The 21,455-nt window shown below is 43.9% G+C and overlaps 1 protein-coding gene across 1 annotated transcript in view; it reads left to right on the plus strand.

Moving 5' to 3' along the window:
• IQSEC1 (IQ motif and Sec7 domain ArfGEF 1) overlaps nt 1-21,455 on the plus strand; it is a 695,018-nt gene that overhangs the window by 197,646 nt on the left and 475,917 nt on the right. The window contains exon 2 of the mRNA XM_069206623.1: nt 5,043-5,102. Within this exon, the coding sequence (XP_069062724.1) occupies nt 5,043-5,102 (60 nt within the window). The remainder of the gene's footprint in view (nt 1-5,042; nt 5,103-21,455) is intronic.

Here is a 21,455-nt window from a genome sequence, read left to right on the forward strand (position 1 = left end):
TCACTGTCTGCTTTGAGGACGGTGAAAAGCTGCACGGGGCCCCCAGGGGCCCGGCGACTCCCCTTTCCGCCAGCCTTTTCATGGCGGTTCTTACCACCATGAAAAGGCTGGCGGGAGGGGGACTCGTAATCCCCTGGGCAGCGCTGCAAGCAGTGCTGCCCTGGCTGATTAATTCATAATCTCCCATGGAAGCACCGCCAGCCTGTTGGCGGTGCTTCCTCCAGCCAGGGTTGTAATGACCCCCAAAGTGATTTGAGTTATTGTAACCTCTAGTACATTGTTTCCAATTTGGAAATGAAACAAAATTTTGAAAAATGCTCTGACCTTTCCATTAAAATTTTGATTTTCAGACTTTTTAGTTTGTTATTAAAGTTACAAATTCCATAATGTGTAGATAGGTTTTAGGTAAACTAGTTTCTCTACTGTTTTTTTGCATTGTTTATAGTTTCAAATCACAGAAATTGCTTATATGCGATTCTCCTGCTTCCTATAGTGAGTGAGTGGGAATCCACAGAATTTAAATGGTTAAGAACCACTGGTTTATAACATCACACTTGCCTGCTCTGCAAAATATATCATGGGACGTCAGAGGCCATTTTCAGGAGCCAGAGATATGGATCTCCCAGCTGTGGCTACCAGATCTTAGGGGTTGATTTAGATTTTAGCGGATGGGTTACTGCGTCACAAAGGTGATGGATAGCCCGTCCTCTGAAATATGAATCCCATTATATCCTACGGGATTTATATTTCGGCAGAGGGGCTATCCGTCACTATTGTGACGGAGTAACCCGTGGGCCGAAATTAAAATCAGGTCTTTAGTCTCTATGCACAACACTGACAGGAAACAAGAAAGGCTCTCATAACATTTCATTATTTTAGACTCTTTTTCCCATAATGGTGTAGTATGAAGCATTGGCAGCCGGTAATTGTAGGAGGGAGTGGAGCGGGCGTGAAGCACACTCACACTCATTCATTCACACATGCACGCACATCCATTCACAACACTCATCAACATTCAAGCATACACGCAAGCCCCAAACATTCATTTAAAAAACACACACAAACTTACCTTCAACTCGGAGGTCCCAGGAGGGTTAGGACTGCTGCCTTCCCTCTCTGGCGGACCTTCGGTCAGCCAATGAGGGAAGGCAGCAGTCCCAACTTCGTCACAGACTGGGATGGGTCAGTGAGAATTCTGACCCCATCCCACTCTGTGACGAGGTGTCACTGATTGACACTCGTCCTGGGCGCTTCAGGGCTTAAACTTGAAGCGCCCAGATCGGAGTCAATGGGTGACGCTTCCCCTCATCACCGAGGGGGAGGGCCTCGAGGCACCATTGCTGAGCAGAGGAGGTCACACCCATAGGAGTTGTGGCCTCTTCAGCCCACCAAAGTTCAGTACAGGCAGCCAGGAGTCTGCGCAAATCACACATGTCTCGTTCCTAGCTGCCTGAGCTGAACATGAAGAGTGTCTGCCAGGCTGACCTTTGCTCAGCCTGACAGGCACTCTTCATGAGGGGCAAAATGTGGGGGGTGTTGCCCCTCCGCCCTAAAGGATGGGCCGCGGCTGGTATGAAGGTTGTTTCAGGCATTTCATTGACCCAAGTAAGCACTAGGAATTGAAAGCCCCTTGTTATGAAATTGGTTGCATTTATACTGACCGGTTGCTAACGGTAGCAAATAGAGTCTCACATCTTGGCAAGTGAGCACAGTAGATTTAAACGCCAGGAGATTCACCAAATATGGCAGATGTCTCCAAATGCAGATATTCATCTCTGACCAAGGGACATAGGCGGTCATTCTGACCCTGGCGGTCAAAGACCGCCAGGGCGGAGGACCGCGGGAGCACCGCCGACAGGCCGGCGGTGCTCCAATGGGGATTCCGACCGCGGCGGTAAAGCCGCGGTCGGACCGGCACCACTGGCGGGCTCCCGCCAGTGTACCGCCGCCCCATTGAATCCTCCACGGCAGCGCAGCTTGCTGCACCGCCGCGGGGATTCCGACCCCCCCTACCGCCATCCAGATCCCGGCGGTCCGACCGCCGGGATCCGGATGGCGGTAGGGGGGGTCGCGGGGCCCCTGGGGGCCCCTGCAGTGCCCATGCCACTGGCATGGGCATTGCAGGGGCCCCCGTAAGAGGGCCCCTACATGAATTTCACTGTCTGCTGCGCAGACAGTGAAATACGCGACGGGTGCAACTGCACCCGTCGCACAGCTTCCACTCCGCCGGCTCGATTCCGAGCCGGCTTCATCGTGGAAGCCTCTTTCCCGCTGGGCTGGCGGGCGGTCTGAAGGCGACCGCCTGCCAGCCCAGCGGGAAAGTCAGAATTACCGCCGCGGTCTTTCGACCGCGGAACGGTAACCTGACGGCGGGACTTTGGCGGGCGGCCTCCGCCGCCTGCCAAGGTCAGAATGACCGCCATAGTTTTTTAAATAATCAGCTCACCATCAAACACATCATTGTTTTTTATAACACGCTGTTGTCATTGTTCCCCTGGAGAGGAAAAGGGAATTAACAACTTTAGTAGTCCTCCTGCCCATGTGACTTTTTTGCCCATAATGAAATGGACGGGTGCTATAACTCGAGCCCTCATCATGCACTACATATACCCTCACATATTACATCACTCATGACATGTTCAATGACTAAACTGATAACATCCATAATGACATCTGGAAGTATATAATATATGACAACACTGTGCATGGAGGGATTGAGAGTTATATTTACTTAGGGCGCAAGTTATAGTTTCTTAAGATAATTCTAACTTGTGAATTTCAGTGCTTTTGGAGTTTAAAAAGAATTATTAACTGACACATTCACCTAACTATAACGCTTTTTGGACTAGATGTACGAAACATTTTTGTGGTTGCAAATGTCTCCATAACGTCCTGAATCGCAGAACTGGATAGTTTTACGCAAAAATGCACTTCGGTATGTATTAATGCCAAATTGTGATTCAGTAACATGTTACTGAATCGTAATTTGGAATTGTGAATACATACCGATTTGGTATTTGGAAGGCGCTTGTTTAGGGTATACCTTCCAAATACTGAATCAGAATGGGATGAATGAATGTTTTGCTACCGAAATGTGGTCACAAAACATTATTGCTTTATTTAAAAGCAATCACAGACCTGGTGGTCTGCTGAACCCAGAAGGCCACCATCCCTGTGATGACATCGAATCCTAGTCGGTCACAAATTACTTTTGTACATTGCCATAAAGATTATCGAATAGTGAGTCACAAAAAATGCTATTTGGTAACCAGGGTTTGTGCCATATGCATCCTTCCACACAAAACAAAGGTCAATGTATTTCAAGAGGCACCATTACGCTAGGCTGTATGATGAGTTACAATCACTAAAAGCTAATTACTAGTGATTCAACTCATTTTTTACTTGGGAATGTAATACCAAATGTGGTGGATCTACGAATAATAGTACGTATAGCCATGAGCAATGGTTTATGCATCAAATACATTCTTTCTCCTATAAGCCTTGGTGTCTTCTTTTTGCATCTGAAGGCCAAACACAACCCTGCAAAAGGCAGGACTATTGGTGTTTTATGGGTTCATCGTTATGTCATAAATCTCATTGAAGCTCAATTTTTTATCTATAATTTTAGGACTTCTCTTGATTTTTCTTCGATGGTTGAGATGTTAGTTCTAATGCTTCTTCCTTGAATTTCATGATGTCCACTCAGTGGTTAATTTGTAAATAAAAACGTGCAGGTGCCCAAAACTCTTCTATGAAACACACTGCTGCTGCAGTGAAAAGTGCGAGCACAGAATACTGAGGCAGCCTAATCCTAAAGCCACCTCGGGCCTTTTTATTCCATTTACAGCCACTCCCTGCCACTTCAGCTCACTCCTGCAGCTTTTGGCTTTCTCCCTTTTTGACGTTTTTATGTCTTATTTTCCTCTGTCTTTCCCATATGTCTTTTGTTCGCAGTAATTGCAGCGCAATTCCAGCATAAATTAAAAGTGGTGGGGTGGGTGGAGTGGGTGCGGGGGGAATAGGGATAGCGCTGGGGTCAATAACCAAAAAAAGGTACCTGGTGCTGCTGGCAACCTCACGCTCTGCTTCCTGGTCCCAATATCAAAGACTACATGTGCAATCCCTGCGCTGCTCTCGTGCTATTATATGGGGTGTCTAGCTCAGGCCAAGGGAGTCTGTGCTGTTTCTCCAACCTGGATGTCAAATACAGCTGCGTTGGAGAAACCTAACTGTAGATGTCTGTTTGGCCGGCCTAGAACAGTCGGCCAAACAGACATGCGCAGTTAAGGGCACACCCCACCTCCTACCTTCTTCCCTCCCATGGCCGGGCCCCACCCCTCCCTGCACAGGCTGGTTCAGGCCAAAGCAGAAAAATAAAATGATAGCGAAATATCGTTTTATTTTCTGCTGCTGGCTCTGAGCCAGCGGGACGACGCTCCTCCTCATTGCAGAGGAGACGCTTGTGATTAATTGCCTGATGCAGAATAATAAGTGCTGGCCCTCAGAAATAAGTTCTGGTGCCCCCCACCGCCAACCACCGGCTCCAATTAAGCACTGTGTCCACTAGATTGTGCACCCAGAATTCCTAGTAAGTGATATAGGGAATATGTCAGAGCACTGACATTGAAATGATGTTAACGATTTAGAATACAGTTGCACAATGTCAGCATGAATAAAATGACATGTTTACTGTTGTGTCCCAGAGTATTTGTTAGCCCTTTGTCTCAACTTAAAGTACTATTTTTTGGTGTATTATAAAATGGATAAATGAGAGTGAATTAAATAACAAATAACTGGGGTGTGCAAGCTTGTAACTGCCTGGGTACAAAAAACCCAACTGCTTGTGACGTGCAACAAATCGACAAAAGCAAATAAAATGGATTCCAATTGGAGCACTTCCCCGTGAGATCTGGCTGCCAGCTGAGCTACCAATAGTTCCTGTAGTCCAAGTCGTGCTGTTTTTTTTGTCTATTGGATGCTTGTTAACGTGCCCTGTCTGTCTGTATGTGCTTTGATCGTTGGCTACTTTGTTCTTACTCTAGCTACTACCCAAGAAGTTCCTTGGATGCCAGAGGAAGCGGCCTCCCCAAAGAGCCACCCAGGTACTGTAACATCTAATGGTCTTTGATATGTAGATGAAGCACGTGACTGCCCCCTGTGTTTTTGCCAAGACACTAAGCACCACATTAAAGCTTAAACCTGCTGCTCTCCTATGGGCAGCTTGAACACCGCAAGTGCTTTTCAGCAGATGTCATCATGTCGCTCCTCAAAGCTTTTTGGTAGTGGATAGGGTCCAATTTTAATATCAGGAATTCTGGTACTCCACTGATCCATCCATTACAAATTCACGAGAGTTCAGTATCCCTTTAAGGGTAAAACAAAAACATAAGACCTGCCATAAAAGACATATTTTTTTGTTGTGTTCACTGGATGCATGAAGAGCATCCTGCCTTCCACTGTTTGGTAGAGGGCATTTGCCAATTAGTATTGGAAGCACCAAGCGAAGTGTGTGCTGGTTCATGTGTTTGTAGATCTTGTGCTGATGTTGAACTTTGGTCACCCATACTATGTAGTTTAAAACCACTAAGGAGTGTTTTTTTAAACAATTGAAGATAGCTAGCTTTCAAAGAAGAATCAATGATTTATACAATGAAATGTGCGAAAACATTTTGTAGTAAAAATAAAATAACAAGAGAGCAGACAGTTAGAGAATACTTGACCAACTCTGTGGAGTTAAAGAAGGTTTTTACCACAGCTGTTTTGTATTTGCCTTATTCAGCTCATAAGTCACATTTGGGAGGAATGCAAGAAACTTTGTGCAGCATGCAACATTTTGCAATAGTTTTGTTCAAAATAAAGAAGGTCTCTCATCATCTGTCAGAATGCCCATCAGGACCTCTGTGAGATCCGTTTAAGAAGATACAAACTGGATGAGATGTTAGATTACCCAGAGGTTACTAGTCTTTCTTCAAGGACAGAGGAACAAAGGGCCATATGTACGAACACATTTTCCCATAGACACAGAATGGACAAAACTGCTTGCTACATCTGGCCCAAAATGTGTAAATTTCCATGTAATGTTTGAATGCTCCATGTGGGGCCTTATTTTTGTGTTTCCTCTGTTTGTTCAGCTTGTTCTTTATCTATGTATGTTGTGATTTAAAAAAAAATATTTAAGTGGTATAACTTTTCAGATACGCCCTTTTACTTGCATGGGTTGGACCAGCTATAACAATAGTTTTTAATTCACTCTCACTGCCCATACACTTGACATAGGTATAGACAGGCCTTAGATGACCGACCATCCCTGAAAGCATTCAATATGCGGACTTTGTACTGCACCCCAACATCTAGTTAAACATCACTGGGGAAGAGTAAGTGGGGGCACCACTCCACAAAAAATAGCGTCAAATCACTGCAGAGCAAACCCAGTTTTCGAGAGTGAGTCAGTGTTTACACTGCATAAAAGGTCTTCAAATCAAAGCATTTACAAAGAGCTACACACATTCACACACACGCACACACACATATTTCTCACAGCAATGGATCACAGCTGCAAGGAAATAATGCTTCTGAGCCATTAAACAGTCTCTTAAGGATTCCTCTACAGGGCTTCCTGTAAAGTTTGTGCCTTTTTAGCTATTTTTTGGGAAAATTTGTTTGTAAAATGAATCATTTAACTCGCATTTTTAAACGTTGATTCTTGAGGTGACAGGAGGACTCCCCAAATTCTATTTGCAGATGGCCAGGCTTGATTGATAAAAGTCAAGCATTGTAGAGGAATAGGCATAGGTTTCGCATTTTTGGTAGGGTGCTTTTATGTATCAGAGCTTTGGTGATTAATGGTACTGAATCCCATTAGGGCAGGAGCGGCTTGCAGTGCTTTGTAGGGGTAGGGCAGCGGCACACGGGGGCATTAATTAAAAATATAAAAAACTCTTACCTGCATCGTCAACAACGTCGCTGCCGCCACCACCGTACCGCTCCTCGGCTGCAGGCCTGCCCTGGGGCCAGTCCTGATGCTGCTCAGAGTGTTAGGATTGGCTGGGAGCGCCCAGCCAGGCAGACTAGGAGCCTGTGCCTGCTCTTGCCAACCTGGCAACACAGTTCTGGGCTGGAGAGAGCACAGTGTGCAAGTGTATTTGGCCACCCGAAACGGCCTGCCAAACATAGATGCGCACTGAGGGAGAATGCTGTGTACCCCACTCAGTGTTCGTCACAGTCTGCGGCCCGCCCCATTTACTACAAAACGATAATAAACATAATTTATTACCGTTTTGTAGTAAAAGGTTTGCAGCTGCTGCTGCTGCTGCTGGCGGGGGGCGACAAAGCTCCACCCTAACGGAGGAGCCGCGCTTGCATCAGGGAAAGTTAAGGCTGTAAAACGGCCTTCATCTTCATAAGCACTTATGCCCATGCGCTGCTGATGCCTGAGGCAAAAGCCAGGACGTTATCCAGAATTTCTTTTGGTCTGGATATTTTGGCAATTGAGTAGCTTATGCATTTTCTAATATTTTTGTTGAAAGTGGAAGACTGGCAAACTGTGTGCTACCCTGCTAGGGTTCAAGTTCTTAGCTTGCTAGAGGAGTGATACTAGTCGTTTTTTCAAGTGTGGCTAAGACATTATTGAAAGACACATTGAGAACTGTGATTCCTGCAGACTAAATGGAGATATGGCATTCCAGTAAGTGTATCAGAAGTATGGTAGATTTCACTGGTAGATTTTTTAGAGAGTATTCTGAATGACTGGCTAGAATTGGAAGTCAGAATGCTGGGGTAGAGATCTCAATGCACAAAAAGAGATTTCTAGTGTTAACTGATTTGTTGGCTTCTGATGCAAAGAGTGCGTTGTCGTTTCTTACGATCTTATACTTCGAATGGATGCAGCTTGGTATTTGCAAGCACAAATTGCTGAGTAATTTAATTGTGACCAATAGATTGTCTAACGATCCTTTGGACTGTACGGTAAATCTCTTTCAGACTCTTCATGGGTTCAGATATTTTATTTATAAATAAGGCCTCAGACCTTTTGGCTTGTATGTGTATTCAAGTAGTATTTATTATTTGTGGTTTTATATAACTTCAACTACAGCAAAGAAGGTAACCGAGCTCTTGAAAGAGGCCACCTGATTAGAAGCGAGATGTTTTCTTCAATAATACCCAAATGTACATTATTTAAATATGTATTGTGCATGGACATAACTTTTTAGCCTGCCCCGAGGTCAGCAACATCTAGATTTTATTTATCATTTATTTATTTTTGGTATTTGAAAGTTGAAATACATTACATGTGGTCATCATACAAACAATGAATTGGTGTAGAGGGTGTACATTCCTATGCAGAGCAAGAATATGTATTGTTTATATATTTCTTTCAATTTCTTAAGAAGGTTCTGCAAAGCTAATGAGGGTTGTGGTTTATCATGTGCATCCAAGACGCGGAAATGTCCACAGCTGTGCCAATAGCTAACTTCTGACTTTATGAAATGTTGCCCACATTGTCATTTTACTCGAGACACCAAAGTAAAAAACTTTATCTTATGTGTGCTTTATATTTTCTTTTTTTTAAGTAATATCTTGCCCTAATTGAGTCTAGGACAAAGCCACTTCTTCTGAAACAGCGCCCCCTTCCATCCTGACCTCACTATTGCTGAATACAGATTGTTTGGTACAGAAGTTATTTTATATGAATTGTCTATTACTTTAAATCCATTTCAGAAATATATTTATCATCTAAACTCGTCCTTGATTTTGTTGTACGAAAGGGTCGTGGCGAAACTGTAGAATAAAATAAAATGATAGGACAAATAAACATAAAATAATTGCGGTACTTCTTCTTCTAGTGCTTCATTCCAAAGCAGCTTTGCTTGATGGACAAGAGTGGCAAGTTATTGTCAACCAGGAGGACTTTATGACAGAACCACAGAGAGTCTAATAGAATGCCGAAGTTTCCAGAGCTGTTAGACTAATAAAAAAAGTGTATAAAAATGCAATGACTTTCCCTGGTTCGCAAAACTTTCCGGCCTCGGCTGCTTTCTGATAGGTAGATTGTGTTTAGCTCTTATCTAGCACACAGGAAGGAGTTTTCCATTTCCTTCTCTGCTGCTTTCCATTCATTATACACTGTAGGCTGTGTGGGCTTGGACAGCCGGCTGCAAATTGAGATTAGGAACTAAATTGCGGCCTGCTTCGGAGTACCTATTTAAAGAATACCATTTCAGAGCACTCAATCAAACTGCATAGAACAGAAGAGCCTGAAATGTTTACTCGATGGAAGATTTGACCTATTAAAAGAAGCCACCTAATGAAAATATTTACAATGTATAGCTAATTTTCTTGCCCACCAAACGGGAACATGTTTGTCAGCGATGAAAACACAACATAATAGGACCTGCAGGCAGTGGATTGCTTTCCTGGTTTTCTCGGGCTTGTTTGTGTGCAGTGAATGGTCCCGACGTGGCCATCATGCTTTGCCTGGTGTTAGACTTATTTGAGGTCTATCAAAGCCGCTGTGCTGCAGTTGGAACGTCCCACTTATCTTGAGTTGCCCTATGTAGGTGTGAGTTTGCTGGACAACAATAACGTGGTATTTTATGAAAGATTAAATTGTTGGGTGATGGGCCCCATTAAAGAGAATTCTTTACCTAACTTTCTAAAGTGCTGCATAGTATGTCTAGTTTCAACGCTGCAAAACTATCTGGTGTTTTAATGAAAAGCCAAGATAATGCATCCACTTTGTTATCTCATTGCATTCTGCATTCCAGAAGTGGTGGGTAGGTGGAAACTACGGAACAACCCAGCAGAGATGGAATTAGCCTATACTAGAAAAGTGTAGGGATGAATGATTGGGATTGGAGTGAAAAAGAACCAGGATGGACAGGCTGAACCAGATTCCAGGTTCCAAAATTCAGGAATAAAAGAGCAGGCACAGAATAGGAAAGCGTCAGAGGTGAGAGAGTTGGCCACTCTGGCAATGACAGGCACAGGGCACAGTGCTAAACATACAAAAGCCCAGGGTTGGGGTATGGTATAAATGGGTCAGTAAGGGCACAGATGAACTTCTTGAAACATGGTGTGGCAACAATAGCTAATCTCAGTTGAAGTGTAGATGTCGCGCTGTTGATTTCTATTAACTAATGACAATTTGTTGTATATGGCATGTCTTAAAAGGAAGACATTGCAGAGTGGGTGTGGGGGTGCATGTGTAGCCCTTCCATTAATATGCAGTGTGCATGTGTGGTGGGATCACGTAGTAAACATTCTAAATAACTGGAGAAAGCTGTTTCATTCTTAGTAACACTGTGAATGTGCAATAATTTGATTGTAACATTTCACATGCTTAGAGATTAGTAACATACTACTGTTTATGTCCCAGCAAGAGGTCTCATAGTAGAAAGACCACCTAATCCGTGTACCATCCTTTAAGCAACCCTCAAGGCTGAGGGAGACATGGGCCTGCATTCCACCTCACTTACTGGATGAAGATCAGAATCTGAGTGCCTGTGTGGTAGGGCATGTAGAATGTCATGATCTCCGTGACTAGGGTCCGCATGGCACCTGTACCCACATTGAAGTGAACACAGGAATAATGAGTTGACTGAAATTAGCACCATCTAAGGCTCACTGACCTGCATGTAGTGTGGGCTTTCCCACAGTGCATGCACCACAGTGATGTGCAAGCGCTCTGCGTTCCCTGATGCTTTCCCTACACCTGTATATGGTTGTGTAGGTCTAGAAGGCTTATGCCCTTTAGATATTTTTCACATAAGGTTTGAATGGCGTTAATCCATACTTGCCAGGGACAAACACACTGCTGTCAGTTGCTGTTGACTACCAGCTAATGAAAGTAACAGTCCCCAAGACCCCACCCTAATGGCAAACATCCACCTAGAGAAGCACTGCTACTGATAAAACTAGTTACTGTACAACTAGGACTCCAGAAGGGGCCACTGCAACTAAACATATAGGTCATAGACTCAGTGCATGTGTGCTGTAACAGAGACTGACCCATGCAGCATATCAGAATGTCTAGGCAGGGATGCCATCCCCCAGCGCTCTCACTAGTAGCTCTGAGAGCTCTGTATAAACCATCTCCATAATCTGTAGTGCCGTCCTAAGAGTATTCAGAGTTTTAATTTCTGAGAGTTCCATAGATCTGAGACTCACACCTCAATGCCTTCACCTTAGGTGGTTGGATGATTCCATTTGAGGAACTTGTATAACATCAGGATGATATAACAAGAACTTTCTCTCGAAGCCCATTTTTTCAGGCCTCCCTCTGTTGGAACTTCCCTCTGGCATACTTAATGCCTAGTGCAGGCATAATGTGGTGCAAGGGTTTATAAGTGGTGCAGTGCAAGCATTGCACCACTTTGTATATACAACGCCGGAGAAAGGCCTCCCTAACACCGCCTTAGAATAAAACAAATTATGCTAGGGCGGCTCAGGGTGGCACTAGGGGCTTGTAAATCTGCCACTATGTTTCTAAGCAATGGGACTTGATTGTTGGTTTGAGTAATATTGGGAAGTTTGCATGCTAATTCTATTACAATAGCTCTATTTTGCTCTTGAATTTTGATTTAAATTTTTTGGTTGATGACTATGGGCCTAATTATGAGTCTGGTGGTCACTAGACTGCCAGACTCGCAGTGGCGGTCTGGCCGGCCACTGCAGTGGCCATCTGACCACCACATTACGACCCTGGTGACCGACTGCCAGGGTACCGCCATCTCTGCTGGGATCGGTGATCCGGACAGGCTGACGGCAGGTCAGATTGCAATCAGCCAGGGCGGCGCTGCAGGTAGTGAGGCCCTTCTGATTACAGCCTGGTTCTCCACCAGTCTTTTCATGGTGGTTTCACCGCCATGAAAAGGCTGGGGGAGAACAGTTGCAGGAGGCACCTGCATTGCCCATGCCCAGTGCAGGGGTTCCCTGGCCCAGCACCCTCGTAATGTGCACTCTCTGCTGATTTTTTAAAACACTCAGGCCCTTATTACGAGTGTGATGGTCCTAAGACAGCCATACTCACAGTGGCGGCCTTACCACTGCGGTCCCGGCAGTAAACACCACTGCATTACAAGTTTGGCAATTTGGCTGCCAGTACTTGAAAGAACTCTAAATATAACTACTGAATTTCTATGGGTTTGAACGAGTAAATTCAGAACCTAACTATAACATCCCTGTAACCTTTGTTTTTTTCAGTGGCTTTCTATGTTTTTTAACGTACAGTAATTTTAATAAGTATGCCATGCGCAGTGGGGGTTGGTCGCAAAGGCCTGGCCTTGCAGCCAGACCTTGCAGCCAAGCCCTTATAACCATCCAACCTCACATCAGGCATGGCCTTTGGCTGTGCACACCGCAGGTTGGCCACACGGCCTGTCTCTATCAGTGGATGTGTGAATGAGTGTGTGAGTGTCTGTGTGGGTCTGAAAGTGGGTGTGTAAGTCTATGAGTGGGTTTGAATGGCAGGATGAGTTTCTGAGTGGGTGTGTGAATAGGCACATGAGCCTCTGAGTGCATGTATGTGTGAATTAATTAGTGTATGAATATTTTGCAAATAAAACGTGGAAATTCATGAGAAATTGTGAAATTTCAGAAATATTGTGCACTGTGACACAAAATGATATTAAACGTGTAATTTGCCCCTAAAACACACATATATTACACCCCTGGGGTCAGGTTACCTTCACCCTGAGCCCTTATGCCACTTTCAATTTCAATGTTCACCCCCGGTGACTGTGTCCCCTAAAATAAAATGACGGTCGCAACTTTTTGGTCTGGTTGTGGTCAGCCAATTGCAATGCTTCTTTTCGCACATCTAGTCATGAAACTTTGTGATTTTCACAAATAATCGTGGCCAGAGGTATACAAATTCATTAAGTATCTCCAAAACTACTGAATGGATTCACTCCAAATAACAAAAAGCACAATCTGGGTACTGGCAACTAGCTTTCAGCCAATGATTCAGCTATAAAAGAGTTGACAGGTCCTTCGGGAATTAACATGGGAAACACAATGTTTTTTAAGCCCCCTTTTTCTTGGCCTCTGCTTGACAGATCACCCCAAAACCTCCTGTGCGTAACAAGAATCACCGGGCCACTTTTTTGGGAAAAATTCATAAAGATATGTCAAATGGTGCCAAAGACATGGCCCTAACTATAACTACCAAGTGGCGACAGCCACTAGGTTTTATATATATATATATATATATATATAGATATATATATATATATATATATGTGTGTGTGTATATATTACCTGGTGGCAGTCGCCACTAGGTAGTTATAGTTACAACCTAGTTTCTATATATAAAAAGCATGTTTTACTTACCTATAGCTTTGGTGCCGCTTGACGAATCTTCACGAAACTTTCCAAAAAAATAGCAAGTTCCATCAGCTGCTGTCTGGAAAGTTTTGGGGCGATCCATCTGGGGTGGGGGGGGCAAGAAATAAAGAGGGTTCCCAAAACACATTCATGTTTCCATAGGGATTTTGAACAGCAGTAGAGCAAAAGCTACTGGACGGAATTACACTAAATGTGGCAGGAAGGTAGGTCCTGGTCCAGAAAGAGTGTGTTTGGGTGCTTGGGAGGGGTTTGCCACAAGGTCTGGCTGCAGGCCAGGTCTTGCGGGGAACCTCCCCTGCACATGGGTGAAGGGCGTGCACAGTTGGGTGCTTATAAGTGATTGGCCAAAAGCCATGCGTGGCGGTAGTTGGATTAACGTATAGTGATTAAAATTACTATATGTTAAAAAAAGAAGGTACCCTAAGGTAACTATAACTTGAGTGCTCGCCATGCACTGCAAATTACCCCACAAATTACGGCAACCATGCCATCTTTCATAGCATCATTGATAATACCAAGGTAATATTTGCAGTAAAAGTTTTGATGAAAAAACTGTGCATAGCGAGGGTGTGAGTTACAGTTACCTTAGGGCACAAGTTATAGTTACTTGAGGTATAACTGCTGAATTTCTCTGGTTTTGTACGTTTAAAATATAAGCCTAACTATAACTTCCCTGTAACTTTTGTTTTTTAAGTGAATTTCTATGTTTTTTTTTATTCTAATTTGTAACTATAACATCCCTGTAATCTTTGTTGTTTTTCAGTGACTATATATATATATATATATATATATATATATATATATATATATATATATTACCTAGTGGCAATTGCCACTAGGTAGTTATAGTTAGGATCATGTTTCCTTAGAAAAAACTTTTTTGATGAAAAAACAGTGCATGGTGTTACCCTAGGGCGTGAGTTATAGTTATTTGAGATAGCATGTGAATTTCCATGGTTTTGTACGTTTAAAATTTGAGCCTAACTATAACGTCCCTGTAACCTTTGCTTTTTTAAGTGAATTTCTATGTTTTTTTTAATACTAATTAGTAACTATAACATCCCTGTAATCTTTGTTTTTTTTCAGTGACTATATATATATATATATATATATATATATATATATATATATTACCTAGTGGCAATTGCCACTAGGTAGTTATAGTTAGGATCATGTTTCCTTAGAAAAAACATTTTTGATGAAAAAACTGTGCATGGTGTTACCCTAGGGCGTGAGTTATAGTTATTTGAGATAGCATGTGAATTTCCATGGTTTTGTACGTTTAAAATGTGAGCCTAACTATAACGTCCCTGTAACCTTTGCTTTTTTCAGGGAATATATATATATATTAATTTATTTTATATAGATAGATATATAGTAGTCAAAGCCTTAGACAACTACCAGCAAGGTCCCAGGGAGCCTAGGATGGAGAAAGCAAACCAGGGATGAAGGGTCTGGCCAATAGGGCATGGAATCAGGGTACTGATGACAATTACTGAGCCAGTGTATCAGACTGGACTAAGCCAAATAAGATGAGAAGATGATATCAGCAGTTAAGTGAATGAAGAAAACTCTCGGATTTCTGTTGTAGCTGAATTTGCGTTTGGAACTGTAGTGATCCATTCTAAATAGTTGGCATCTTCCAACTGGGTCACGTTCGAGCTGCTGACCTCGATGTGCAGCTTTGACGAGGCAGCGTCAGTTCACGCAGCCAGCCCATCACGTCGGAGCACCTTTCAGCCCATCTACTTTGGGTGTTGGACATATTAATTAATATGCATGTCTTTCCTGACTACACATTTAACACAAAAGCTCAATGGGTTACATACTGCTAAGAGCTGCTAAGCACATGCTGATAATGGCAGGGAAGATTACAAGAACACGCTCGGCAGCAGATCATATCACCTCGGCATTTGGAAAAGCATAACATTCACGGTTCAGAAGGTGGGAATTGAATGCTTTATTCACAAGACAAGGAAAGCTGCTGTCACCTAATAAGAGATTAGTTCTTACAATAGGACTTGACTACTTCTCGACAGGGAGCGGGATTCCAGAAATATGAAACAGTTTTCGAAACAATTCCCCTTTATTAAGCAAACCGGACAGCATTTGTTAGAAGATTTTACGGGGAGGGAGGATTGTCGCGGAAAAACCCATATCGGCGCCCCATTCACCATCTTGTTTCTATCCAGTGTCGCTCTGTTTTGTTTATAGTCCTGCGTCTGCGCGTTTGAAGGCCTCGGCACGCATTGGGTTAATTGTCCCTGCTCAGCGAATCACCTGACGTTTTGTAATACTAATTCCTCTGCCTGCAGGGAAAATGCTAATCAGGACATTTGTAAGGGAAAACCATGGAGGCAGAGGCGTGCGCCACACATTTCTTCTATTCTTTATGTTTAACAAAAAAACAAAGTAAATGAAACATTGAGTTTCATCTCACGCTCCTGGACGAAATAAAGACCATCGCCTGAAAGGAAGCACTTGAGTGTGTCTGCCTTTGTTTTTGGGTTCTCAGGCCTAACTAATTCATACGCAGGCAGTGGCTGTTCTGAACAGCTTTGGGAGGGGTCCACCCTCAGTATGCTTCGCTTGGTGACCTTCACCCCTTTGTGACATACTAGAGTTTTTTGTACCAATCATGTTATCATGTAGCTTCTCAACCTCATTAATTTATTGTACTTCGTTGTAGGTGCTCATTCCATGTTCATTCTTTTATTTGATTGCATTTTTAGGGTAGAGCCTGAGAATGCATGCACTAGCCCATGCGTCTCGCTTGCAAGACTCTGTTGTGTACAGTAAACCATTAGTTGGCTTGTGTGACTCTCTTCTTTACAGCCCTGTAATTTGTCACTGCCGGCCTAGCATCATTTCAGTTCCTCTCTGTGGAGCAGGGACCAAACACTGATTGATTTAACTTAATCAATGCCCGTCTGCTGCTACTGATGAGATCACTGTGCTATTTTGTTCTTTTTAATGTCTAGTGCAATGCAATCAGAAGGCTTGTGACTGGCAAAAATGTGCCAGCAGGACAAGCAAAGTTGTAAAGTTTTATTTTTTTTACAGCTAACCTTCTTTTATTTTGCCAATTCGTCTTTTCTCACTTTCCACTTATGTTTTCTTTTGTTTTTGCTCATGGGCACTCTTCTTAAAACATTGACGATTATCTTGTCTGAAATATTACAAAACAACATTGTTTTATTATGTGTAATTTCTGAAATGATGCTTTAACACATAATCGTGCAGTACACCCCAATACAACTCCCCCCAATCTATCCCACCTTACCCCACGCCAATCCATCCCACTCCAATCCAAACCACTCACCCGAATCCAATCCACTCAAGCCCACCCCACTCCATACCTCCCAAATCACCCCAATCTAATCTGCCCCACCTCAATTAGTCCCACTTCAATCTAAAACAATCTACCCCACTCCAGTCTGCCCCACTTCAATCTAAAATAATATGCCCAACTCCAATCCAAAACAAAATGCCCCACTCCCATCTCCTGCATTCCAATCTGCCCCACTCCAATCCAAAGCAATATGCCCCAATCCAAAACAAACTGCCCCAAAGAAATCTGCTGCACTCCAGTCCAAAACACTCTGCCCCATTCTAGTCTGCCCCACTGCAGTCCAAAACAATCTGCCCCACTCCAATCGTAAACAATCTGCCCCATTCCAGTCCACCTCACTCCAATTTGTCCCACTTTAATTCAAAAGAATTTGCCCATTCCAATCTGACCAAGTCCAGTCCGAAACAATCTGACCCACTCCAATCTGCTCCATTCTGGTCCGCCCCACTCCAATCCAAAACATTCTGTCCCACTCCTATCCGCCTCACTTCAATCTGCCCCACTCCAATCCAAAACTAAACACCCCACTCCAATCCAATACACCACACCCCAATCTAGTCCACCCACTCCATCCCAATTCACCCCACTCCCATCCAACCTACCCCATTCCCATCCAATCCACCTACCAACCCAATCCACCCCACTCCAATCCAGCCCCCACTCCAATCCACACTAATACAATCTGCCCCACTCCAATCTGTACCACTCCAATACAAAACAATGTGCCCCACTCCAGTCTGCCCCACACCAGTCCATAACAAGCTGTCCCACTCCAATCTGCCCCATTCCAATCCAAAACAATCTACCCCACTCCAATCCAAAACAATTTGTCCCACTCCAGTCCAAAACAATCTGCCCACTCCAATCCATTTCAATCTGCCCTGCTCCAATTTGCCCCACTATTATCCATAACAACCTGCCCTACCCCAACCTGTCCAACTACAATCACAAACACACTACAATCCACCTCACTCCAGTACAATCCACCTCACGCCAATCCAATCCACCACACTCCATCTCAATTCACCCCACTCCAGCCCACCCAATCCACCCCACTACAATCTATTCCACTCCACCCCAATTCAATCCACACCACACCAATCCAATCCACCCCAATCCAGCCCAGTCCAATCTACCCTACTCCAATCCAATACACCTCACCCCAATCCAATCCACCCCACCACAATCCACTCCAGTTCAATCCACTCCAGTTCAATCCACCACACCCCACTCCAGTCCAATCCACCTCACTCCAATCCACTCCACCCCAATCTGATACACCCTAATCCAATCCACCCCACTCCGGTCCACCCCTCTCCAATCCAATCCAGCCCACCCTAATCCAGTCCACCTCACTTCAATGTAATCCACCCCATTCCAATCCACCACGCCGCACCCCAATCCACCCCTTCCATCGCACCCATCCCATTTCAATCCACTCCACCCCCTCCAATCCATACCACACCAATCCACCCTGATCCACCCCAATCTACCCTACTCTACCCCAATCCACCCACCCCATCCCAGTTCAGTCCACCACACTCCAATCCAATCCATCTAGCCTACCCCACTCCAATCCATTCCACTCCAATCCACTCCACTACAATCCACCACACTACAATCCACTCCATTCCACCCCATCCCAGTTCAGTCCACCCACTCCACTCCAATCCAATACAATTCATCCAGCCCACCGCACTCCGGTCCAACCCACCCCACCCCAATCCAATCCACCCTGCCCCACTCCAATCCATCCCACTGCAGTCCGCCCACTCCAATCCAATCCACCACACCCCATTTCAATCCACCCCACTCCAATCAACCCCACCGCACTCTACTCTAATCCACCCACTCTATCCCAACCCAAACCACCCCACCCCATCCCAGTTCAGTCCACAGCAATCCAATCCATCTAACTTGCTCCCCTGCAATCCATCCAGCCCACACCAATACAATCCACCCCATCTCATTTCAATCCAATCCAATCCACTCCAAAACAATCCACCCACTCCAGTCAAATCTAATCTACCCCACTCCAATCCAATCCAATCCAGCCCACCCCCAGCTCTAGCACTCTAATCCAAACCACCCACTCCAATCTAATCTAATCCACTCAAATCCACCACATCCCATCTACCGTACCTAATTTCAATCCACCCCAGGCCCAATCCAATCCACCCTACACCAATCCAACCCTACACCAATCCACCCCACTCAGTCCACCCCACTCAACCCCACTCCAACCCACCCCACTCTGCTCCAGTCCAATACACCCCACTATCTTAATCCATTCCAACCCACTCTCCCATGCTACCCTCAATCAACACCACTCTATGACACTCTACCACTGAACTCTACTCCACTCTACTCAGCTCTACAGCTCTACAACACTTTAGTCCTCCTACTCCACTCTACGACATTCCAATAAATCCACTCTACGACACTCTACTCCCCCACTTCACTCTGACACTCCATGTCGTTAACTTTTAGCCATGCTGAAGAACAGCCATACTGGTGAACAACATGACAAATCACATTGCCAAAACCAATAACTCTTGTATAGGCAAGACCCTTTGGCTTTGCCAATGCTTCTTTCAAGTTATTGCCTGTGCTAGCTCACTACCGCTAAGGGTCGAACCTCTGGCCTTTGCTGTAATTCTCTGCAAATTTTTTGTTTGTTTTGGAGAAAGTGATTCGTGAAACGGAGTGATTTGTGGAATTTCTCTTCTGCATATAATGCAACAGAGGTAAAAAGTTGCTAAAGGCTGAAACATTCCAAAAAATCTACCTGAAAGAGCAAAACAGCAAAATTCAAATTTTCTCAAAGTGGCACAGTTTTACAAAATAATGCATCACAAACAAAATGCCCTTAGATGCACATTTGCGCATTTCAGCAGAATGTTCTCCCAGCCCTGCTCTTATATAATTTACAGGGCTAGGATTACGTCAATAAACACAATACTTTCAAATATCAGCTCATTTCAGTCCACTGCAACTACTTTATGCATCCTGTGCCCACAACAGTACTCTTCACCATGGCCCACCATGTACTGGCGTGCAACAAAACATGTTAAGACAGAACTCCTAACACAGCTAAAATGCAGCTCAATTATGCCATTAAGTAGCTATTACTACACCCAACGACCAGCGGTAGTTCCTCTTTTAGGGCAGAGGAGCATGGCCCCTCTGTCTAAAATGTCTCCCAGGGATGAAAAATAAAACGGTAGGAAAGTTAATTTATTGTCAGAGTAGCAGCAGTAAGCTGTGCACAGTTTAAAGTGTGCATGCCTTTTTGGCCGGCTGTTTTGTGATGGCCAGCCGGACATGCGCACTTTAAACTTCTCTAACCTAGCTGTTTTATTACATCTGGGTTAGAGAAAGCACCGGCCTCCAGTGCTCTTAAGAGCGCTGAGAGAGGCAGCTCCCTCCAATGCTGACGCTTCTTTCCTGCTGGTTACCACCATGAAAACAGTGTCAGGATTGCTTAAGGGTATTTGCTGGAGCCCAAGGAGACTGTAGCGAGGAGGACGTCAGATGTCATACAGCAAGCAAGTTAAGTGTTTTTTTCTGGTTATTTCTTTTTTCACACGACCCACCTTGCAGGCATGAACACACGCACCAACACCACATTTGTCCGCCACGCCCCTCACTCTGCCTACATGCCAGCCTATGCTGCCAGCGACACTCAGTACAACAATTGCCTTGGAGAGGCAACTACTTCTTCTGGGCAATGAGCATGCCTATCATCCTAGAAGAAGCATATGATGTTCGGTACTGCACTCCAGTCCCTTTTGTTGAACACTAAGAACATCCAAGCACAACTCATTGAAGTTGTGTGCCTTACTTAATCATGTAAAATTATTTGTAAATCTAGTAGCTAGAGCTTGATTTTGAGCTGCTATTGCAAACAGGAATGACCTTATTTAAGTGCAGACGCAATTGACTATGTCAGCACAAATGTCCTTAAATACCATCAGTTTCTATGCCCTAATGCAAAAAAATGTTATTGGATTACAGCTAAAACAGCAAATGCATCGATTTCAAAATACAAGGAGTTGATGTTTTTACGATGGCAACATTGTGCAGTCATTCATTTAAGGGACAAGAAAGAACGTATTTTTAAAAGATAGGCGAGCATAATTTTAAGGTGTCCTGAAAGAGGAGTCCAAATGGGTAATTCCAACCTGATAGTATTTGGTTTGGATTTTCCAAATCAATAGAAAAGATTGGGACCCCATTCACCTGTCATTTTTACAATTATCTAATAAAGTTATATGTAGTGCAATATTTTGGATTACTTTTTTCATTGTCATGTAGCAGATCAATCAAAAACAATTCTTATTCATTCTCCTCCCATTACAAAAGCACATTTCAGTACAAAAGCTAAATATAATGTGAAATGTTTGTACATTTCTGTGCACAAAAAGTTGCATACTATACTATAATATGAAGAAAAGTCCACATCCGAATCCTGATTCTAAAAAATAAAATAACCTTTGGCCATAGTACAAGAAAATTAAGTGCTATAATAAAAGTCAAGAAAAATAAGTGCAACCGTGGTACCAGGCAGAAACTCACACCAAAGTAACCTGTCCAAAGTTCTACATACATACAATGCCCCATTCAGCTTTCGCCGAAAGCCCCATATCTTCTCTTATTTGAACCCCAAGTCATAACATAGACAATTCTTCTGAATTTACGTACTTATGAATTCTCGTATAGCGCACTCAACGCTGGGGTATCAGCACGCCAAGTATGA

The sequence above is a fragment of the Pleurodeles waltl genome, chromosome 9 (assembly GCF_031143425.1).
Source record: "Pleurodeles waltl isolate 20211129_DDA chromosome 9, aPleWal1.hap1.20221129, whole genome shotgun sequence".
Lineage (NCBI taxonomy): Eukaryota > Metazoa > Chordata > Amphibia > Caudata > Salamandridae > Pleurodeles > Pleurodeles waltl.